The following is a 24,033-nucleotide window of genomic DNA, read 5'->3' on the forward strand; positions in this document are numbered from 1 at the left end:
AGATTTGTGTATTACTACGGAGGGGAGATGCCTTGCCGAGACTACCAGCCGACAAGGCAGTTCTGCTCCATCTGTAGAATCACCGGACACCGACCAGACATCTGCCCCAACCCAATGGTTCGCGCGTGCAACGTTTGCAACCACATTAACCCAGACGCCGGACACACTTGTGTTCCGAAGTGCGCCCTGTGCGGAGGGGCCCATCTCACGGCCGCAACAGAGTGCAACAACAAGCTCAAGCGCATTCCACCCAGATGGAAGTCTACCTCCCCCACCACACCCAAAACCCAACGACAGCCTCGCCCGGTCACTCAGTCGACCAAGGCGGCTGACCTTCGCCCGCGATGGTTCAGCTCCGAGCGGGAAGACTCCGACTACTCGGAGTCTCCGAGCATCTACGGATCCCGGTCCGGTTCCAACCCAAGGTCCAGGTCCCGCTCCTGCTCTCGCCCCCGGTCTCACTTTCGGTCGCCCAGACGGCGATCTCGGTCGACGCCCAAACAAGCACAGCAGGCAGCACCAGCCACCGCGGCACTCAAAGACAAGGGGCCCCAGCAACACCACCGAAAGACGAAGCCTCACTCAAGAGGACTACCACCAAAGAACACGAGGTAAGCTGGGCAGCAGTAGCCTCCCCCTCGTATAAAAAACCACAGACGCCACCATCTGTTAAATTGGAACAGGAACTCGCCACCATGCGCGCACAGATACAAACACCCACACAAGAAAACAGACAACTCAAACAACAAGTGATACAACTCACACAAATACCACAAGAGATGGCTCCGCACAAAGACATCATTGACCTACAAACCCATGTCGATGCCATCCGCACCCAGATGCAAGCCTTCATGGACGCTACATGCGCCCAGTTGGAACAAATAACACAGGCTGCAATACAACGCACAGATGCAGCAATAAAACACATGGAATCCACTGTAGATAGCAAGGTTAGGAACCAGCTTCACTCCATAAAACTACGAAAGACGCTACGACAGAACCTTTACAAGGCCACACCTGTAGCAGCACCGAACCAAATCGTAACATCACCGACCACAACGTCCAACAATGCCTAGACGATACAGGCAAGTCAAAGAAAACTTAGAAATTTGGCAATGGAACTGCCGTGGGTACCGGAGCAAGAAAGGGCTGCTGACACAATTGATCGCCCATTCCTCAAAGCCACCGGGGGTCATAGCCCTACAAGAGCCCGGTAGCCGACCAACACTACATGGCTACGAAGAATACCACACAAGTCAAGACGACAAGTGGAAGGTAGCCACACTAGTAGACAGAAACATCACAACCATACAACACAAACCCATAGACGACGTGGACATACTACATGTACTTCTCGAAATAATATACAAAGGCAATCAGAAACAGAGCGCCTTCATCCCGAACATTTATTGACCCCCCAGCCAAAGGCGGGCAAACAGGAAAACTCTTTGGGGACACCCTCCGCCTCGCTAAAGACAGTCCCCTGGTAATCATAGGCGACTTCAACGCTCAGAACACGCTATGGGGGTACCAGAGCCAGGATTGGAAGGGTCTCCAGATACAAACACTAATTGAACAATGTCACCTCACACTCGTCACAGACCCGAACATACCGACGAGGGAAGGGAACAGCGTAACACGCGACACCACTCCCGACCTCGCCTTCATCACTCAAACAACGCGAGCCGAATGGCTCAACACACTCGAAAACCTAGGCAGCGATCACTACATACTAAACATAACACTACAGACTGGACGCCTACGCAGGCAGATCGGCACAGCTAAACTCACTGACTGGCGAAAAATCAGGGAAGCCCAAGAACAGCATGCCGACTGGTGCGACAATCTCCGTCGACATAAACAACGCCACACAAAGGAAATCGCCAGAACGGAAGAGACCCCAGAGGTGGCTCCCCACTTACTACACCTGTGGGATGCCAAAAGGGGCCTTACCCGCCGCTGGAAAAAACAGAAATATAACAGGAAACTGAAGACGCGCATAGCACAAATACCAGCGGAAGCAGAAGAATATGCCATGCAACTCGCCTCAGCGAACTGGTATAGACTCTGTGACTCCTTCGGTGGCACGCTGGACGCAGCCAAAACGTGGCACATCCTCAAAGCCATCCTGGACCCCACCAAAACCAAAGGAGAAGGACACAGGGCTCTGGAGCGGTTACTACACACCTACCCAGGGAGGCAACAAGACCTCATCGATGCCATCAAGACCAAGTGCTACGGAGATCCCACTCCCACACAACCATGTAGAACACCCTACACAGGACAACCCAACCCACTAATGGACGAACCTATCACCGAAAACGAATTGAGAGCAGTCATCGCAGCCACCACCCGTAACACAGCGGCGGGCACGGACCAAATCACGAATTCGATGATCAGAAACCTGAGCGACAAGTCTATCTCCGCGCTCACGGCCTTTCTCAACCAACACTGGGAACAAGGTACGGTACCGGCGATGTGGAAACACGCACGAATAATCATGATCCCTAAACCGGGCAAGAAATTGGCAATTGAAAACCTCAGACCCATATCGCTCACGTCCTGCCTCGGCAAGGTGTACGAAAAAATTATAAACACGAGACTACAGAGACACTTGGAAGATAACAAACACCTGCCGGACACCATGTTCGGTTTCCGCGCAGGCCTGTCCACACAAGATGTGCTACTTCAAATCAAGGAAGAAGTCCTCAGTAACGTTTCCCGCTGCGGCGAACACGTCATCCTAGCAATCGACATCAAAGGGGCTTTCGACAACGTCAGCCACCAAGGAATTCTAGAAGGGCTGGCCAACACCAACTGCGGCGAGCGAACGTACAAGTATGTTCAGAGCTTCCTGAGCCACCGCACGGCGGAGCTGAAGATGGGAGAGATCCAGACTCCAGTGTACCACCCTCCCAACAAGGGCACACCGCAAGGTGCTGTCATCTCTCCCACGCTGTTCAACGTCGCCATGATCGGTCTCGCAAGTAAACTGCAGGACGTAGCAGGTCTTCGTCACGCAATCTACGCAGACGATATAACGCTCTGGACCACAACAGGGTCCCTCGTTGAAAAAGAAGAACGGCTGCAAACTGCAGCAAATCTCATTCAAGATTACGTCGGCCAACGGGGTCTACAATGCTCCCCCGAGAAATCTGAGCTCCTACGAGTCTGGCGAGGCCGGGGTAACCACACAGTCCCCACAGACCCAACAAGAAGACTCGAGGTACGCCTCAACGGGGCCCTCATACCAGAGAAGCCATTGCTGAGGGTGCTGGGCGTGTGGCTGCAGTCCAACCAGCGGGCCACACACACCCTTACACTCCTTAAAACCAGTGTCAAGGCGGTATCACGCATGATCTCCCGCGTAACATCCAAGAACAGAGGCATGAAGGAAAGGGACACCCTCCGACTGGTAAGTAGCCTGGTGGTGAGCAGAATCACATACAGCCTGCCTTACTACCACCTCACACAGTCCGAGACAAAGCAGGCCGACACACTTTTGAGGATGGCTTTGAAGACCGCTCTCCGCCTGCCGATGAGTACATCGACTGAAAAATTATTGGCGCTAGGGTTGCACAATACCCTCAGCGAACTGACAGAAGCCCATTACGTCTCGCAACAACAGAGACTTGCGCGGACTCGCACGGGCCGGTAGGTCCTACAAACCTTGGGGTTCCCAGCAATAACAACACGAACCCAAGAAACCTGCTTGATACCTCGTCACGTCCAGGACAGGTTTCACATTGCCCCGATACCACGCAACATGGACCCTAACCTACACTCCGGCAGAAGGAGAGCAAGGGCCCAGTACATGGAGAAAGCGTTCAGGTTCAGTACAACGGCCCGTTTTACGGACGCCGCCATGTATGGGGCGAACAACAAGGGCGCAGTTGCAGTGGCATGCGACCACCGAGGCCACGTTACCTCCGCGGCATCGACCCGCCTCTGCACGATTACGGAAGCCGAAGAGCTCGCCATCGCGTTAGCCATCCGCGAGGGCCTACACGCAAACCAACCATTGACGATCCTCACGGATTCCCAGCAGGCCTGTCGCAACTTCCTACAGGGTAGAATTGGAAGACCTGCTGCCCAAGTCCTGGCCGGAACACTCAAGGAGGACTCTGAGGACTTCACCACCCAAACCATCATCTGGATACCGGGCCACACTGGCATCACGGGCAACCTGCAAGCCGACAGAGCAGCTCGAGGATTCGTACATAACCGAGCACTCATCACGCCGGCTGCAGAAGACATGGACCCTGTCGACCTCGAGTGTTCAGCCATCGTGAACTACCACAGAGGGCGTCGCTTGCGATATCCACCACCCCATCGAAACCTAACGACAGAAGAAGCCGCTGCCTGGCGTACGCTCCAGACAGGCACTTACACGAACCTACACATATTACATCGGATACACCCCACAGCCTACAGGGACGAATGCCCATGGTGTGGGGCCACACCAACCCTATACCACATTACGTGGGAGTGCACACAACACAACATAGAACACCCAGACACGAACACAACGAGGGAGCAATGGGAGGCACTGCTGTCCAGCTCGGCCCTCGACGACCAGCTCAAGCTGATTAAGAGAGCTGATAAGATGGCAAGAGCCAGAGGAGCCCTGGACTAAGGGCCCCGACCATTAGCGGTTTTTCTGATTATTCTTTTAATAAAGTTTATCTATCTATCTATCTATTTCTTATTTCCTCAGTTTGATGTTGCCCGCTATGTCTTTATGGACCGTCCTTATACTGTCCCGTATTATCTTTTATCTGGAAGACACTGTGACCAAGAACGGGGTCATTATTCATCACTGTGTATGCCTCGCGACTTTTAACGCGGTAGCGTTAAGGAGCTCGTGTCGCAGAAAAGCCGGTGTCGTCGGCGTTGGGTGTCGGCGTCCGCGGCGTTGACCGTGAGCGATAAATCACGACAGGCACTTCATAAATAAAAAGCAACTTCCAAGATGGGCTGGGTGGGAATCGAACCAGGGTCTCCGGAGTGTGAGACGGAGACGCTACCACTCAGCCACGAGTTTGATGCTTTCAAGCGGTACAAACGCGCCTCTAGTGAATGCGGTGTTGCCTTCGAAACGAGCTGTGGAAAGTTATACTGCAGTGTATATCGGTAATTATGCACATGTAACTTACAGAAGTCGCAATTACACGAGTAGCGAAGTGCGTTTCCGCTGCATTTCTTCTGCGCTTTCCGCACACGCAGAGCCATCTTGCGGCAAACACAGAAGACCCCCTCCTCTCCATGTAGGGCGCTGCCTCGACAGATGGCGCGCCACGCGCGCATTGGAGCTGTGGAAGGACCGGTGCGAGGGGGGTCGTTGCCCGGACTCTCTCTCCCCTGACAACGCTTCGCCTTGTTCCCTCCCTCTGCAGAATCAAGCGTCCTTCCTTTCTTTAGATCACTATCTGTCTATCTCTCTGCCCGTGCCGATCACGACGTTTGGCTGGCGTGCATCATTTCCCCCTCCGAGATACCGAGTTCTTCGGTTCGTTCCGCTTGCTCAGGCGCACGTTTCGTTGCTGCGCCGAACGCCGCGTTGCTCGACCATATGGCTCGACGCTCACCGCGTCCGATGCGGGGCGCCTGGTAAGTGATGGCTGCCCTGTAGCCCATTGTCTTACACCCCTTGGCGGGTCGATGGGAAAGCTGTCGCGTTCCACTCTTGAAGGCGAAGCTTAAGCGTCCTCCAATTTTTCCTAACCTCACTAAACTCAATCATATTCCAGGCAATACCTGATAATTTTCAGCCCTGCTGAGCTAGCTTTACTTGAGTGAGCTCGAGTGTTGAACGTTGTAGATTCAGCTTCCTGCGGTGACCTAACTGAGTTCGGGGGTTCTTAGCACCTCCTGTTACTTCGCAGGTCTGGCCACCACCTTAGTCAGCTGCTCTGGGTACTCATGCTCAAGGGTTAACTGAAAGATTCATGAGAGACCGTGGCGGTATGGAGCGTGTTTTCGATTTACGGTCTTTTTCAAGCTCATTGGATATTTCTAATTTGGTTGGACCTATACCAATACAGCCCAACGGCCTGTTAACGATTCTTTTCATTGCGGTTTCAGTCACGGCAGCAAGCCTCGATAACGTGGTGGTTTGTGTTGTATCGATAGTGCGCATACAATGCTAGCGCCAACAGATTGTTTTTGGTTCTTCTGTATTGAAGTGTACATTCTGCGCATGTGTAAATAAGTCAAATCCCCTTCTTAAAGAAACATGGTTGAACGCGAAGCTTTCCCCCAATGCAAAATTAATCAAAGTCCAAGTCCTAAGCCAACGACCACGCAATGAACCCGAGAAATGCTGAGCGACCCGATGCTATACATACGTGATTTGATTGCTTGTTAAGGATTGTATTATTTCAACATTGAAGTTGAATGAATACACATTTCGTTAAGTTGCATAGCGTTTATTTTAGATCATGTAGCCGTTGATTACACGCACACATTTACACTTTCCCGGATGACTCTACACTTGTGACGAAGAACTCACCCGCTATTTCTTTATGGACTGTCGTTATATATATATATATATATATATATATATATATATATATATATATATATATATATATATATATATATACACTTCGTCAGCGTAGCGTATTATTGAAGGATGATTGCTGAAATGGGTGGGCTCAGTTAATCGCGACAGAGGTGGTGTCATGCCTAGCAGACGTATCTTGCGCTTCCAGTGAACTTTGTGCGCATGCGCTACTCTTTCTGGGCTCCTCGCTTCGCGCCGTTATCAGGCACTGACCGACCAACCAGTCGACGCTGGTGCGATACTGCCAATGTCAACTATATAGTGTTCCATGCAGATGTGTAAGTTGACTTTCCTGCAGAGCGTTTGCGGCGCTCACGGACGAATCCGTGACACATAGAAAGCTTCGCTTGAAAAAAATTTAATTATGTGGCTTTACGTGCCAAAACATGATCTCATTATGAGGCACGCCGTAGGGGGGGGGGGGGGGGACTCTAGACATTTCAACAACCTGGGGCTCTTTAACATGCACCTAAATTGAAGTACAGGGTTCTTCTTCGCATTTCGCCTCCATCGAAACGCGGCCGCCGTGGCCCGGATTTGATCCCGCGACCTCGTGCTTAGCAGCCCAACACCACAGCCACGAAGCAACCACGGCGGGTACGCACCATGTTGTCGAGTTTGTAGTGTTGCCTTTACACTGGCAGCCTGCAGCTCGGAAGATAAAGCCGTTCTGCTAGAACGACGTGCCGTCCGTTGAAACAAGGGTCTGGATCCCGGCTACTTGGTACGGCATCATTTTTTCTTAAGTCAGGTCAACCGCACAACGACACGGATGGCGAAAAGAAGACACACAAAGCGACGAGAATGAAATCCTGCATCATGCACTGGAGATGGCTACGTATGCAACTACCCTTGGCAAGCTCCGAGAGTTTGATCCGGGTGCCGGAGACGTTGAAGTCTACCTCGAGCGATTTCAGTGTTTCGTCGCCACCAACTACTTTGCCGAAGAAGCTGCAGGTATTTTTCATATCCGTTGGCGAAAAGGTGCGCGTGGCACTCAGGAGCTTGCTTCCACCAAAGACGGCCAGCAAGGTGCCATTCAAGAATGCTGTCGACGCACTGCAAAAGCACTACACCTCTAGAAACTCCATTGTTTCGGAAGGATATCGCCTCCCCCGAAAGAAACAAGAACAGCATGAACGAGTAGCAAACTTCATCGTGGGTCTCAAGAAATTGGCGGCGACGTCCAATTTTGGCGCGTTTCCAGAGGAACCTCTTCGGGGGCGACTAATTACTGGTCGTCAGGTTGATCCTGTGCGCTACAGACTGTTAGACACACCCTAACCGAATTGACCTGGGAGCGCGCCTGCAGGATCGCGGTGGCTATGAAAGCAGCCACTCAAAACGCACAGCAAATGGTCTCGATGAAGAGCGAAGTTCTTGCAGCTGACGTCTTCCGACATTCACTGGCAAAAAAGGCAACATCACAGCTTCAAAAGTCCCATACCGGCAAGAACATCAGGAGTGGTGTGCCCAGGAAGAATGGAAAAACAGTGTCGCATAAGACTAAAGTTCCGTGTCATAGCTGAGGTGGATACCATGTGCCAGTAAGTTGTCCATTCATGAACAGTACCTGCTACAAATGTCCGAAGAAAGAACACGTAGATAAAATGTGCAAAACCAAAATAGGCAATAAGCTTGACAATATTGTTGCGGAACATGAATTGCTGATGCTGTGTCATGCCGACGGAACTTCGAGTACACCTGCCATTGTGGTTGCGTTAGAGATAAATGGCAAAGTAGTAACCATGGAGTTGGATACTGGCGCTGCTCTGCCATGTATGCCCAAAGGTGAGTGCGTAAAGCACTTCCCCACTGCTAGCTTCAGAGAAGCAAATGTAAGCTTCGTAGTTTACATTGGCACGCCTGTCATGATCAAGGGCATGATTGATGTTTGTTACTACGATCAGTGCTGTTCATTTCCGTTAGTCAGAGCAAATGATGCCGACGCTGCAAGGATGCCAGCATTGCTTGGTCGAGACTGGCTGAGCAAAATTATGATTAGGTGCCATGAAGTTATGAGCGTGGAGACAGCGCACAAGGTAGTTGCGTTAACCGAAAAATATCATGAAGTGTTTGGACTTGGTTATGCTGCTGTCAAGGGCTTTAAAACCTGTATTAAGATCAAATAAGGGTTTAGCCCAGTATGTTGTAAGGCACGGTTAGTGCCATACGCTCTTCGCAAGCAGATGGAGCAAGAATTGGCAACGATAGAAAAGGAAGGAGTTGTTTACCGAGTAAGGCACAGCGCTTGGGCGACACCACTCTTAATCGTGCCTAAAACAGATAAAGGGCGGTGACTATTGTGCCAACATCAATCCGGCAATGGAAGTTGACCACTGTCTCCTGCTCTTGCCAGACGATATTTTCACTTCAGTACAAGGTGGAACCGTCTTCTTGGTCATTGGCCTGTGAAAGGCATCTATACAGCTTGAATTAGATGAGCGAGCACAGAAATTACTGACTGATAACACGCATTTGGACCTTTTTTTAGGTTCAAGTGTTTTACTTATGGCCTAGCGCGTGTGCCTGCCGTATTCCAAGCAGTAACGAGCCAAATTCAGGCCGCCTTGCCGGAAACTACCTGCTACTTGGATGATGTCGTCCTGTGTAACGAAATGTACGAGCAGTGCCAAGGAAGAGTCGAGCAAGTGCTCATATTCCTAAGTAAACACGGAGTAAAGGTCAACGATGGAAAGTGCAAGCTCTTTCAGCAAAAAGCAACTTATTTAGGACACCTAATTGATGGGCATGTTCTGTATTCTACTAGAGACAAAGTATTGGTCATTAAAAAGAAACACGGCCAAGCCGATCAACGTGACGCAACTAAAAGCCTGGGGGGTTTGGTAAATCTTCATTCCAAGTTTCTGCCGAATTCGGCAACGATGATAGAACACCTACTTTCTGCGCAAAGAGAAGAAATGGCACTGGTCACGTAAATGTGACGTTGCATTCGATACGTGCAAGATTCTGGTGATTGATGAGTGTTTTCGAGGTGTACGACGCGCACAAAGACATTCAGCTCACATGTGATGCGTCGGAATATGGCTTCGGAGCAGTACTGTCGCACGTGGAGGATGGCGTCGAGAAACCAACAGCGATTGCCTCAAGGTCTCTAAAGGTCTCAAGGCCATGTCCGCGCCAGAGCACTACTACGGGCATATTGAAACAGGAGCCCTGAGTATTAACAGACTTGGTGTTAACGGACCTTCAGCTACTGACGATACCGTTCAACCCAAAGAGGGCGGGAAACGCTGTTGCTACAGCAAAAGTGCATAGATGGCCGATGCAGTTGACGTTTTTGGCTTGACAGCGGGATCAGTGATTGCTCACGCCGACTCGTTGTCACGGGCGCCATTGTCTGACCAAGAACAGGCAGAGTAATTTATTTTGTTCTATCGCCGAGTTGCTGCTCACATCCAAATATATTGAACGTCAAACAGACCGTGACAAACTCTTATATAAAGCAAGCGTTCGAAACATGATCTGGCAGGGTTGGCCATAAGCATTCCAGATGAGCTGCAGCCATTCTAGATTCGTCGCTTGGAGCTATTTGGACAAAACATGGATGTGGTGCCCGAAAACTTGCGAAAGGGGGTCGTGGCCCTTTTGCATCAACAACATTTGGGAATTCCTAAAATGAAAGTGGTGGCACGTTCAGTGGTCTACTGGCCGGGCATCGGCGTTGCTGTAGAATGGCTTGCAAGTGGCTTGCAAAAGTAAAATATGCCAATCTGTTGTTTTCTCTACGCTGCCAGCAACCTTATTTCAGTGACAAGTTTGTGACAGCCCATGGTAAAAGCGCAGTTAGGTTTGCAACAAAAGAAGGACATATGTTCTTGATTGCCGTTGATGCTTTTTCTAGGTGACTTGAAGTCAATATGATGCCTACCGCGACAGCCACAAAAACTGATAGCGGTACCGTTCTTTGTTCGCGTCGCTTGGTCTACTCGCTGAAATAGTTACTGATAGCAGGCCTCGGTTTGTTGCTGCAGAATTTGAAGGTTTCTTGAACCCAACGGCGTGAAAGAGGGTCACACCGCCGTATCGTCCCTAACCTAACGGTGCGGCCTAATGAGCCGTGCACACTACAGCGAAAGCCCTCCTTAAGCAGTTTTTCAAGATGAACGAAAGGGACAAAGCCAAGCTTTACAGCACGGAATCGACAACATTCTCCCAGCATACCGCACAACGCCCGATACTTTAACGGGAAAGACGCCCGCTGAACTATTTCTGCGATGCAAACTGAGAGGCAGGCTATTATTACTTCAGCCAATTGTTACGAGTGATCTGCTAGACAAAGCGAAGAGAGTGAAAGCGTCCGCAGATAAGCGCCGGGCTGCTTCGAAGTCATTTTCTGTTGGTCATTGTTCTCTTGGTGCGCTGGATGCGAGATGTAGTTACGAAATGGTTGCCACAAAAATGGCAAGGGTGAAATCGCCATTTAGTACATATTTAATCGTTGTCGGAAGCCGTGAGCGGCACGTGCGTGTCGATCCTTTGCGAAGTTCTTGAATTGAACCAGACGAATAATAAGCGATAACCCCGTGAAATCAATTTGCCGCTTGCATCGGAAGTGCTTGAGCCAAGTTCTGCGGAACTACACGAAGCCCAGTCGACAGAGCGACAGGGAGCGCCCAGCTGTAGCTCTCCTTCACCGATCACCCTCGGAAGAAGCTGTCGACAGCGACTACACTCGTAAAATAGGGGGGGGGGGGGGGGGGATGTATCGATAGCGCGCCCACAGGGCTCGCATATATATATAGTCACGCGATATGTTGTCAAGTGTGTAGTGTTGCTTTGCTGCTGGCAATGAGCAGCTCGGTAAGTAAAGCCGTTCTGATAGAATGCCTCAGCGCCCGTTACAACAGTTATGACGATTATTTCCAATTTGAAAAACCACTCAGTGTACAAAATGAATGTTCGGCCTGTGCTCCATACCACTACACGTTTTGGCGAACACTGGGACAAACCTCTGACATTGAGGGGACTCAGTCAGGCCGTGACTATGATAAGGATGATGATGACTCAATGGCATTTCCCGTACCTGAGCTTCTCCTCGGAGACCCCGTGGACGATGTATGGGTTGAAGAATCCCGCCGCCACGTCACCCGTGGTGTGCGGGCTGAAGTGCTCGGCGAGCACGGTCACGTGGACATTTCCGGGTGCCACTTCCTCGGCTATCCGCACGGCAGCGCTGAGGCCCACGATGCCGCCACCAACCACGGCCACTCGCCAAGGTGACGTCATGCTGCTCGCCTGGATGAAACCACCCGCTGACGCGTTCTATACCTGCGTCGATCCACAATTTGCAAGTAAGTTAAGCATAAAAGGTCGTGGGAGTTCCCTTAACAGCTTCGCTGCAAAATATTAGTTTTATCAGTTCCGGCATAAGGAAAAAGTGCCACGCTGGTCCGAGGCCCCTTGAAATCTTTTTTGTTTGCCTGTGTTGGCGGGCCACACGGCACAATGTATAGAAATGAAAAGTCACAGATTCACCCGACAGGCAAAGCGTCGATTACCATAGCAAATTATTAGTCAGCTATAGGAAATGAGAACAGTAGGTTTAACGACCATATAAACTTGAAAACGTTCACTCACTAACTAAATTAGCAAGCATGGTGTCACGTGCACACAGGCAAACATGAACACATCTCATTCTGAACGCGGACATTCGCTGTCAAAGCGTTGACGTAAGGAAGAGCGGGAGCAGCAGCGAGCGAATTGACCTTCACGCTGCCTATCCCTTTAGAGCGAACTAAGCAGCGAAAACAGAGCGCACACAAAGCTTGGCGCCCGTAGGCGCTTAGACTATGCACCCATCGCAGATCGCTTTGAAGATATAGCCCGCATCGTCGCGCTCAGCCTCGTCATACGCAGCCGCCGCGAGCGAATCACTCTCCAGCCCTCGGTGCCTTGCGCGCGATGGAAGACGGTGCGCTTCCTCCCTAGCGCGCACGAGATCTAGCCACCATTCTCGGCTCACCCTCCCACGCTTTCACTCGCACCTGCCACATACCGCGCACGGCCACGATGTTATCGTGTTTGGACTGAAGGTCACGAAACATCACGGCGACGGCGATGGCGGAAGTGTGCAATGAGTGTCCATATAGTTGCTATCGCAATAGTAGATATAAGCACAAAAGCCCTATTTATATGCATACCGCCACAGCGACTTAAGAAATACATTGTCCGTGAGCCATCGCTCGTAGTTGTCAGGTTGGTCAGTTATAAACTTCATATCTCCACCTTTTCGCGGACTGTCTTGGTCCCAGAGCGCGTCCAAAGTACCGAGATGGCGGAAATCCACTACGGAGTCAGTAACAACGCTGTGGAAACATTGAACATTTTCTGCATATTGTAGGCCCCAGGTAAAGTGATCGCTGGTGTTTTGTGCGTTTCAGAGTTTGCGAATTTTTCCTGCACTCGAGAAAGATTGAGGGAAAGGGAGCAGACACGCATGTCTCGCCTGAAGAGAGATTTTTGGAATGAGCATGAAGCGGGATTCGGCTCGAGCACAAATAAAATTTACAGGTGGTAGGAGTGAGCATCGCGGTCCGCAAGGTCATGCTGCAGTCATGACCTACACCCACGGGCTGGCGTATACCACATGAAGACCGGTAACGTGCTATGAATCAGCTCTCAAATGCGCAACTTTCTTAACGCAAACCTTCCTCAACGCTCACTGTATACCTGCTGCTGTGTCGCCGAATAGATCACACAGAGCTTGGACCATACTTATATAATCTATTTGTCCATCAGATTATGTGTAGACCTACCTGTCGCACCACTGGCCGCCTCTATTCTCTACCGAATTACGAAGTGAACAACAAACAGTGCCCACATATTATCATGCGTACGTTGTTCTCCTTTTGACTGTGGATCTCGCTACAGCGCGACAGCATCGCCGCTGCAAAAAGCACAAGACTTCGAGTCAGCAATTACATTGGGCCAATTCAAGGCAAAGTCGAACAACGAAGTGTATGCCGACCCCGGAGACTGTGTAGCACGCCATCGCATGGTAAAGGTATGACGGGAATTCTAATATCGATGCACCACTTTTCTGAAGCGGTGCAGTGGTGGCGTAGAGGTAGAATACCCGCCTCGCGTGCAAGAGGTCCGTGGTTCGCATCCCGGTACCGCGCAATTTTGCACTGGATTAAAAAAAATCCGCGTGTTCATAAAATTGCATAAACAGGCCTGGAGTGTGGCCTGATCCCGGTGACCAGAACCGGTAACGCACTCCCTCACCAGAGCAGGATTGGCCACCCTGGTGCAGTACTTGGCCACAATCTCCTATATGAACACGACAATAAAAGCCCGGCCCTCAGTCCCCAGCAGCTGCGAAGCAAGTGACCATGGCGGCGGTCAGACCTGCGACGCAGCAGAGGGTGCTAAGAATCCTTGGCTCCGGACAGGCCGCCATTGGAATATGAACCTGGCAACGTTTAACGCTAGAACGTTATCTAGTGAGGCGAGTCTAGCAGTGCTATTGGAGGAATTAGAGGGCAGTAAATGGGATATAATAAGGCTCAGTGAAGTTAGGAAGCCAGAAGAAACATATACAGTGCTAAAAAGCGGGCACGTCGTGTGATACCGGGGCTTAGCGTAGAGAAGAGAACTAGGAGTCGGATTCCTGATTAATAAGAATATAGCTGGTAACATACACGAATTCTATAGCATTAACGAGAGGGTGGCAGGTCTTGTTGTGAAACTTAATAAGAGGTGCAAAATGAAGGTTGTACAGGTCTACGCCCCTACATCCAGTCATGATGACCAAGAAGTCGAAAGCTTCCATGAAGACGTGGAATCGGCGATGGGTAAAGTCAAAATAAAATACACTGTACTGATGGGCGGCTTCAATGCCAAGGCAGGCAAGAAGCAGGCTGGAGACAAGGCAGTGGGAGAATATGGCATAGGCACGAGGAATAGCAGGGGAGAGTTATTAGTAGAGTTTGCGGAACAGAATAATATGCGCATATTGAATACCTTCTTCCGCAAGCGGGATAGCCGAAAGTGGACGTGGAGGAGCCCGAACGGCGAGACTAGAAATGAAATAGACCTCATACTCTGCACATCTTGAAGGGGCAGCGCGAAAGGACGATGACAGAAGGCAAGAACACAAAGGACAGCGCTGAACTCACAACTAACTTTATTCGAAGGCATACACACACTTATGTACACAACCCATGGCCACGTGCTCTCCCATCCATAGCGCACGCGAACCCCCTTTCTTCTCGTTTATTACTAACGAGGGTCTCGAATCCGGCAACATTGATGCCTTCAGGCAGCATATGTGGGTTTATTGACCGGTTGCCTTCACCCAAAAAGATCACGTTGTCGTGACGCCTGCGGCAACAAGGACGTTCCACGTCCGCCGCCAAGGTCTGTGAGTGGTGGCGCTGGCTAACACTCCCAGGGTTTAGTAGTACACTTAAATACCCAAGAAAGTGGATCGAGAAACAGCGCCACGGTAGCTCAATTGCTAGAGCATCGCACGCGAAATGCGAAGGTTGTGGGTTCAGTTCCCACCTGCGGCAAGTTGTTTTTTCATCCACTGTAATTTCCATTAATTTATCGTTTCTTCATTCCATTTATTCAACACAAGTAATTTCCCCTGTGTTGTCTTAGGTGTCCGTGTTTGTTGGCTTCTCATGATATGATAATAAAAATCGGGCCCCTCAGTTAACCCCTTTCTTCTCGTTGGAAGTGGTAAGGGAATACATCTACTTAGGACAGCTGGTAGTGACTGAGGATCCGGGTCATGAGGCTGAAGTAATCAGAAGAATAAGCATGGGCTGGGGTGCGTTTGGCACGCATTCTCAGATCATGAACAGCAGGTTGCCATTATCCCTCAAGAGAAAAGTTTATAACAGCTGTGTCTTACCAGTACTCACGTCCGGGGCAGAAACCTGGAGGCTTACTAAAAGGGTTCTACTCAAATTGAGGACGACGCAACGAGCTATGGAAAGAAGAATGATAGGTGTAACGTTAAGGGATAAGAAAAGAGCAGATTGGGTGAAGGAACAAACGCGAGGCAATGACATCTTAGTTGAAATCAAGAAAATGAAATGGGCATGGGCAGGACACGTAATGAGGAGGGAAGATAATTGATGGTCATTAAGAGTTACGGAATGGATTCCAAGGGAAGGGAAGCGTAGCAGAGGGCGGCAGAAAGTTAGGTGGGCGGATGAGATTAAGAAGTTTGCAGGGACTACATGGCCACAATTCGTACATGACCGGGGTAGTTGGAGAAGTATGGGAGAGTCCTTTGCCCTGCAGTGGGCATAACCAGGCTGATGATGATGACTTTTCTGATTGGCCTGTGAGGCACGTAATAGCTATATGCTGCAAAATGGTGTGCAGAATCAAAACAGGCGTATAGCATATAGTTAACCGCTTCGCATCACGTAGATTCCAATGTGTGTCTTGTATCCGCGTAATTTTGTCACTTGTTTGAGCTGCCTTTTTCTGTGCTAAAGTTTTCAATATAGTTGGCGGGCTCCGGCTCGACCGGCACCGTAATTTGGCTGCATGTCTGAAATACGTCGTAAGGTGACGTTGTGGGCTGCTCTTAGTTGAGACCCCTCTATATTCATGAGGAAAGGCTAGCCGCGTGCCCTTTCCCCCTAGCCCAATGAAACGGTCTATGCGACTGCGGATGGAGAATGCTCACAGCGGGATTGGTACCATATGTTACGGAGGATTCGACAAATCGAAACGGGGCGCACCAGAGCGCCTTGCTGCGATGTTTTTTGGATGGAATGACACCCCGGTATCCAGGTGTCCAGGGACCTATGTCGGTAGATGCTCCTGGACAGGGGAGTTCCCCTTGGTCAGCCTTTTTTCAAAATGAACTACCGCTTGACCTCTTTCTCCGCAGTGGTGTGAGCAGTATTCCCGTCACGCTGGTGCCCTCTGGTTGCGCTCTATCAGGTTGAACAACCTTAAAGCTATCCAAGAACAAATACATGAGGCGACTCTCAGCTACCAGAGTATCACTGATCGGCTGTTTGGTCGAGGTGGCATAGTGTGCAGGTCGCTAGACCAGGCTTGTGTAGCGGACCTGCTGAAGTGTTCCTAGTTTGCATCCATCCCAGTGACTATATTCCACTACACCTCAATGTACAAATGCCATCGTGCGTGGCGTCGACTCGCGACTAAATCCGTCTGACACCTTACAGAAGCTCTCTAAGGCAGCTGTGGTAGCTGTGCACCGCTGCAGTTGCGTTGTGGACACTAAGAGAGTCCGCACTGAGTCAGCGATTGCGGCTTTTGCAGGTTCTTATTGTCAATCGTAAATTAAACTGTGACCTTTAGTTTTCAGAGTCGATCCGCTGACCTCACGTCATATGCAATGCTGGCAATATGGCTATAGGGCTAGCGGTAGTACATCTGGTTTACGATGGTGCAGACGTGGTGAGGGTCCCTCTAACGGTGATTGTGTCGCCGACGTTAAAAACTACTGCTTTAGTGGTGGATCACATACCGTTGACTATTCAAAGTGCCCAGCTCGAGTGCTCGAAATGCAGACGTTAGAAATAATTAACAAAAAGAGGTTGCCACTGTTAAGGAGAAAGCTCGCGGGTAAGCTGACGTTACAGAACATTCTTTCACTTTCACTCAACCTTCTTTCACCGACGCAACTATTTCGCAGGCAATGGACGCTGCAGTTGAAAAAGCAATTGCAGACGCAATGGAGCGATTAGTAGTCACCATATCTGATTGCATATCTCAAGTGGTCAGTATCCAGATAGCTAATCGTCTGCAGTAATACTAGTACTGGCTCCTGACACATCTACCCTACCGCCTAATACGGAAGTTAAATATATAAATAACGATGGCGTGTTTTCCTCTTAAAACAGCCACGAGGCTTCTGTGCCTTCGTCGAACCCTGACAACAGCATATGCTACAGTTGCACCTTTTCCACAGACGTTGAGCTCGATGCAAGAGCACAGAAACGCAACCGTTCCCTATTGAACCGAGGTTCTTCTACGTCCCTTTGGAATAAGTCCAACAAGTATTCGCGCAGTAAAGGTCGCAAGGAGAACATTCTTGAGAAGGTTGTTTCTACTGCTATACTATCCTCAAGATAGTATAGTTGAGATTATTGCAGTGGAACTGTCGTTCGATATTTGCTGCTTATACGGATTCACATTGCCTTACAGTTCAATTAATTCCTGATATAATCTATTACAAGAAACTTGGCTTACCCCAGATATGAATTTTTATTTCAAAAATTATCATTCATTCTGATTAGGTCGATCATCGAGAGGAGGTGGTTTATTCACACTGATGTCATGCAGAATTTGCCATAGGCCAAAGATCGTTGTGAAGCTCCTGTCCCCCGAATTTGAATTACTACTCTTTCAGCCTGTCGGATACTTCTCATGGCCAATGCATATTCTCTTTCAGGTGTTCCTGACTCTAGTCCTTTGGATACCACAATTACTACTTGCGGAAAGGATATTTTCTAGCGAGGGACATTAACTCCCATAATATTACATTGGGTTTAAAAACAGACCAAAGTGGCATTCGCTTGTGGGAGCTGTCCCAGGACAACAATCTTACATATGCATATTAAGGACGAGCTACTTTTCTCAGAGGTCGGCCTGCTTCTGCCCTATACTTTTGCAAGCTCAAGCATCATCCTGTCTGCCTGGTCGATTGCTGATTATGCCACAAATAGCGACCGCAAATGGGTCATTTCTTTTTTTAATTGTACGTCCAGTAAGATCCTGTTTCCAATGTGCGTACTCTCATAAATTACAGTAAATTTCCAAATTCCCTGCGATCCTCATTGGCTTCTCTGACTGATGCTAGAGTCAAATCGAAAGCATTGAGCACTTGTTCTGTTTTATAAGATTTTCGGGAGAAATCTGAATTTGTGTCACAATCACTTAAAACGAATTCTCCTTGGTGGAATGATGACTTTTCGCGTGACCACAGGCGAAGGAAGGCAGCTTGGGGAAAATTGCTACATTATGAGTTCCCTCAAGAACTGGATGGATTATAAATTTTGCACTGGCACTTTTGCAGCTACAACGCAATACTATGCAGGTACTATGTAATCTGTCTCGTGCGGTACAGGTACATTTCTGTGTTGCATGTGTACTATTCCGTTTCTGTTCCTTATACGAAGTGTGACACAAAAATAACGAGACTGGTCCAATAAATTATTGCACTTACAGAATTAGTTCTCTGTGACATTATCACCTTCAAAGTAGTCCTCTTCAGCATTCACACACTTCTGTATTCGGTTCTGCCATTGATGGTAATAGTTCTGGAACGAGGTTTTTGGAAGGCCCTTCAGGAGATTCTCCGTTTTTGCCTGAACCTCTTCAACTGAGGTAAAATGGGTTCCCTTTAAGCAAGATTTAACTTTAACAAATAAAAATAAGTCGCGTGGAGCCAAATCAGGTGGATACGGAGGATTTCCCATCAAAGTAATGCTTTTTCTGGTCAGAAAATGCTTGACAGATAGGGCCGTGTGAGCGGGTGCATCGTCCTGGTGCAACAGCCATCCATCACTCCACAACTGTGACCTCCTTTTCCGAACTTTTTCACGAAGTCTTTTTAGTACTTCAATGTAGTTGTGTTGATTAACAGTCTGACCACTGGGAACACACTCAATCATTATAATTCCATTAATGTCTAAGAAGACGATTAAATTGCCTTGAATTTTGATTTTGACATGCGTGCTTTTTTGGGTCTTTGGGATGCTGGAGACTTCCTCTGCATTGACTGGCGCTTACTTTCTGGGTCATAGGTAAACATCCATGTCTCACCAAATGTTGCAACAGAATCCAACAAATTTGGCTCGTTTGCAATGCGTTCCAACATGTCCACACACATGTCTTTACGGCACGGTTTTTGGTCATCGGACAGGACTTTTGGAACAACCTTCGCACAAATCTTCGTCACGTGTAATTCGTCCATTAAAATGCCTCGAACAGCTTCCCTATCCAAGTTTACCAACTTCTGCCACTGCACGAACACTTAATCTTCGGTCACCACGGATCACATCACGAAATTTGACAATGTTTAGGTTTTTAATCGCTGACGTTGGGAGCCCAGCACGTTCATCATCTTCCACACTGTGCCTTCGCCCTGGAAACCGCTTATGCCATTCACACGCACGTGCACGAGACAAAGTTTCATCTCCGTGAGCCTCGGTTAATATTTGAAATGTTTCCGTGGCTAATTTCTTAAATTTCACATAAACTTGATGTTGATTCGCTCTTCGGTTTTTACATCAGACATTTTTCGGGCAGAATGCAGTTGCATGTGCTCACTCAATGACGCAGCACTCCCAACTGGCATGATCGGTTCTCGATCATCAGGGTACTCAAGGAGATCCGGGAGATCAGGGAGATCAGGGTACCCCCCTGGAATCGCATGCCCGGTATTGCACGATCTCCGGGATCGGCGCACACATTTCTATAATCTATACGGACGTAAGCCGGCCAGGGTACTCCCCTGGAAACGCATGCCCGGTATTGCACGATCTCCGGGATCGGCGCACACATTCCTATAGCCTATACGGACGGAAGCTGGCCAGGTTACCCCCCGGGAACCGCATGCCCCCCGTATTGCGCTATCTCCGGGATCGGCACACACACTCCTGTCGCCTTTACGGACGTAAGCCGGTCAGGGTACCCCCCCAGGAAACGCATGCCCTGTATTGCGCTATGTCCGGCATCGGCACACACCACATTCCTGTCGCCTATACAGACGTAAGCGGGCCAGGGTGTCCCCCCCCCCCCCCCCCCACGGAAACGCATGCCCCGTATTGCACTATCTCCGGGATCGGCACACACATTCCTGTCGCCTTATGGACGTTACCATTTACTTTTTAGTGAGGCATGGATATTAGAAAAAGATGTTTGTTTGATGGTTAAAGTGGTGCGCAGAGTGGTTTTCCAGGGGTAAACCATTATTTATTTTAAAAGATTCATTATACCACAGCCTTCTGTTTGTGACGTAATAGTTCTGCGGAAGCCCGCCAGGTAGAGTGAAATAATTAATTAAGGGAAAATGAGACATCCACCTAATCGTCGCCATAGCTACAATGGAAACCCATCCTACGGTATCCTTGAAAGAAAAGCCTCGCATTTGTAGAAAAATTCGTCTTGGTCCGGAACTCGAACCCGGCACTACCGCCTTTCCAAGGCAGCCGCTCTACCATTTGAGTTAACCAGGCGGGTAGCAGACGGCAGGGCGAAGTCAAATTTGTCAGAAACTCGAAGCAAAGGCAAGAGTTTGACGTAATAGTTCTGCGGAAATCCGCAGGGTGGAGAGAAGTAATTAATTAAGAGATAATGAGACATCCACGCAATCGTGCCAATTGCTACAAATTGTGAAATTTCCCCTTAATTAAATAATTCTATCCACCTTCCGGGTTTCCGCAAGTTCAAGGCGAGCTTTGGGTTTGCTTTGGTGCCTACGGCTATGGCTCAACCCCCTACGGTGGATCAGCCATGAATCTGGCGGCAGTAGGTAAAAAGGGAAGAATATTTAAATAGAATTTTGTAATTTAAAAATGAATGCCGATCGTTATTTTTAATGTTCAAGCTGTATTATCTTAAAATTTGAAGTTAATATTGTTGTGTTCATATTGATAAATGTAAAAAGATAAAATTAACATAGCAATCTCTGTTTCACTTACAAAATTAAATATGGCATCACATACGTTCCTATTGCAGTGTCCTAGTGCCGACGCCCCAACAGACAGTATCATAGGGAGCTTAATGACCAATCCAAGACGGCGAAAGGGACCTTCTAGAAGTCGTTTTCTGTGCCCCTATAAGGTGTCGAACCTACGACACCTTATAAAGAAATGTTCCATAGTTTCAGGTTCGTTGCAATAGAAACATTGAGGGGAACGTGCTGAACCAGACCTGCCGTGTGGGAATAAAAATTAAGCATTGGTATTCGGCAAAGCATTCTCGCCAATGAAATTTCTAATTTTTTTGTTGAACACCATCACCAGTGTGCCAAAGGAATCTAAGGTGCTGAAAATCGGTGTTGCATAATACACATAATTTGGCATGTTCTTATTCGTAAACCTCTTGATCGGGCAATATCTTAATACCGAACGGGAGCCGGGTGCATATAGTATAGAGTACAGAGGAGACGAAAACACAACATTAGACGAAGACATCACCGAGGCCGAAGTACGCGCCGCTCTCAGCTGCCTACGCCCGACATCATCAGCCGGTAAAGATAAGATCACCAACAAAATGCTCAGGAATCTAGATGACCCTACCATAACAATGATCACCAAGCTTTTTAATCAGCACTGGCAAAACGGTACACTCCCGCAAGAGTGGAAGCACGCTAGCGTGTTCTTCATTCCTAAACCGGGCAAGTCACTCAGTCTAGAGAACCTCAGACCCATATCCCTTACCTCTTGTCTTGGTAAGGCTATGGAGCATGTGGTTCTCAATAGACTGGTTGACTATGCCGAAACCAACAACCTCTTCCCAGAGACAATGATTGGTTTTCGTCCTAAACTGTGCACCCAAGACATACTGTGGCAAGTACAAAATGATATCCTTAACCCAGCGCCTATACGCGCAACTCGAACAGTGTTAGCATTAGACATACACAAAGCATTTGACAATGTCTCACATCGAGCCATTCTAGAAAACGTATCCAACATGAACGTAGGTAAGAGAACATATACCTATATTACCACATTCCTCAAGGGACGTACTGCCACCGTAAACATAGGCAATATTGAAAGCAAAACCATAGAGCTCGGCACTAGAGGTACACCACAGGGAGCAGTACTTTCTCCTTTCCTCTTTAATACCAGAATGAGTGGCTTATCCCGACAGCTCAAAGAGATTCCTCATATCAGGCACGCCATCTACGCCGATGACGTAACGATCTGGACGTGCACTGGGTCAGATGGAGAGATTTCAGAATCACTGCAGGCAGCGGCTGACGCAGTGCAGAAACACGCTCGCAACAATGACCTGAGCTGTTCGCCGAAAAAGTCAGAATTGCTTATAGTCCGGAAAAAAATCCCGCAAATGCGGCTGCTAATTTGCCGGCACACATTCAGGTGCAGGTAGCTGGACAACCGGTCCCACCCGTTCCTAAAATCAGAGTATTAGGATTGTGGATCCAGCAAAACACACACAACCAAGAAGCCATAGCACGACTCCAAACTACAGCTGGGCAATTACAGAACCTTCTCAGGAGGGTCTCCAACCGACGGCACGGAGTTAAGGAGAAAGATGCCTGCAGGCTAATCCAGGCTTTCTTTCTGAGCCGAGTGGCGTATGTCTGCCCTTACCTGCATCTCAGGAAGAGGGATTTGGAACGGATTAACAGTCTAATCCAAACGTTATTCAAACAGGCTCTTGGGCTACCAAAATGGACTAATACAGAGGCACTCTTGAGTCTAGGGGTGCATAATAACGTTGAGGAAATCATAGAGGCCCACAAATGGGCTCAAACAGTTCGATTATACGGCACACATGCGGGACAGCGGATCCTCGACACCTTAGGGTATCGCCCAGCCTTAGACATCCCGCAACGACAGCGAATACCTAACACTATCCGGACCAAGATCATTATCCCTGCGCTTCCGAAAAACATGAGCACTGAAAACAGCGGTAGACGCAAAGCTAGGGAGGCGGCACTCTGGCAATGCTACAAAAACCAACCCGCCATATACGTGGATGCTGCTCGCACCAGTGATGGTCGACACACCATAGCCGTCACTAATGGCAACGGGCACACCACCAGCTGTGCGACGGTAAACACATCTTCCATTGTGGAGGCGGAAGAGGCCGCCATCGCCATGGGCACCTCCATTCCGGGCACCAAGATTATTATATCCGACTCGAAAACAGCGATTCGTAACTACACCTCAGGTTTCATTTCCCCTCGAGCATTCAGAATAGTTAACAAAAACCTCAATCAATTGAAGTTGGTGTGGGTACCCGCTCATGCGGGCAACCCTGGCAATGAGGCCGCCCATCTAGCTGCCCGAGCAGCTAGTAACCGGGAGGTGGGCTTGCCCGACGGGGTTGACCGACATGAAGGTATCCACACCTACAACGAAATGACCGTTTATTACCGCGAATCCAGGCGAATATATCCATCCCCGCACGAGACACTGACAAGAATACAGGCCACTAACCTCAGGAGAGTACAGATTAGATCTGTACTTAGTCCAAAAAGGCTAGCTGCAATGACCGGTGGTGAATATCCACCAAACTGCAAACATTGTAGCTGTCCCCTTGCGGACCAAGATCACATCTTGTGGGGATGCCAAAAGAACCCTTCCCCGAGAGAACTCCTTAGGCGAGCTCCCTCACATGACGAGTGGGAGAAAAAAACTAAAACTTCCAACCCGCAAGACCAGATACGGTTGGCGGAATGGGCTGATAGCGTCGCGGCAAAGCAGACGCCACGCTAGCCCACACCACTGGGAAAGAAAGCTCCACTA

The 24,033-nt window shown here is 49.1% G+C and overlaps 1 protein-coding gene across 2 annotated transcripts in view; it reads right to left on the bottom strand.

Annotated features, from left to right (window-relative positions):
• LOC139061316 (D-aspartate oxidase-like) overlaps positions 1 to 24,033 on the bottom strand; it is a 49,286-nt gene that overhangs the window by 22,994 nt on the left and 2,259 nt on the right. The window contains exon 2 of one of the 2 annotated variants that reach the window (XM_070541171.1): positions 11,613 to 11,824. In XM_070541171.1, the coding sequence (XP_070397272.1) occupies positions 11,613 to 11,815 (203 nt within the window). In that variant the 5' untranslated portion in view covers positions 11,816 to 11,824. Of the gene's footprint in view, positions 1 to 11,612; positions 11,858 to 24,033 lie in introns of both variants that reach the window. The other variant, XM_070541170.1, reaches the window with a different exon arrangement.

Source organism: Dermacentor albipictus, chromosome 6 (assembly GCF_038994185.2).
Source record: "Dermacentor albipictus isolate Rhodes 1998 colony chromosome 6, USDA_Dalb.pri_finalv2, whole genome shotgun sequence".
Lineage (NCBI taxonomy): Eukaryota > Metazoa > Arthropoda > Arachnida > Ixodida > Ixodidae > Dermacentor > Dermacentor albipictus.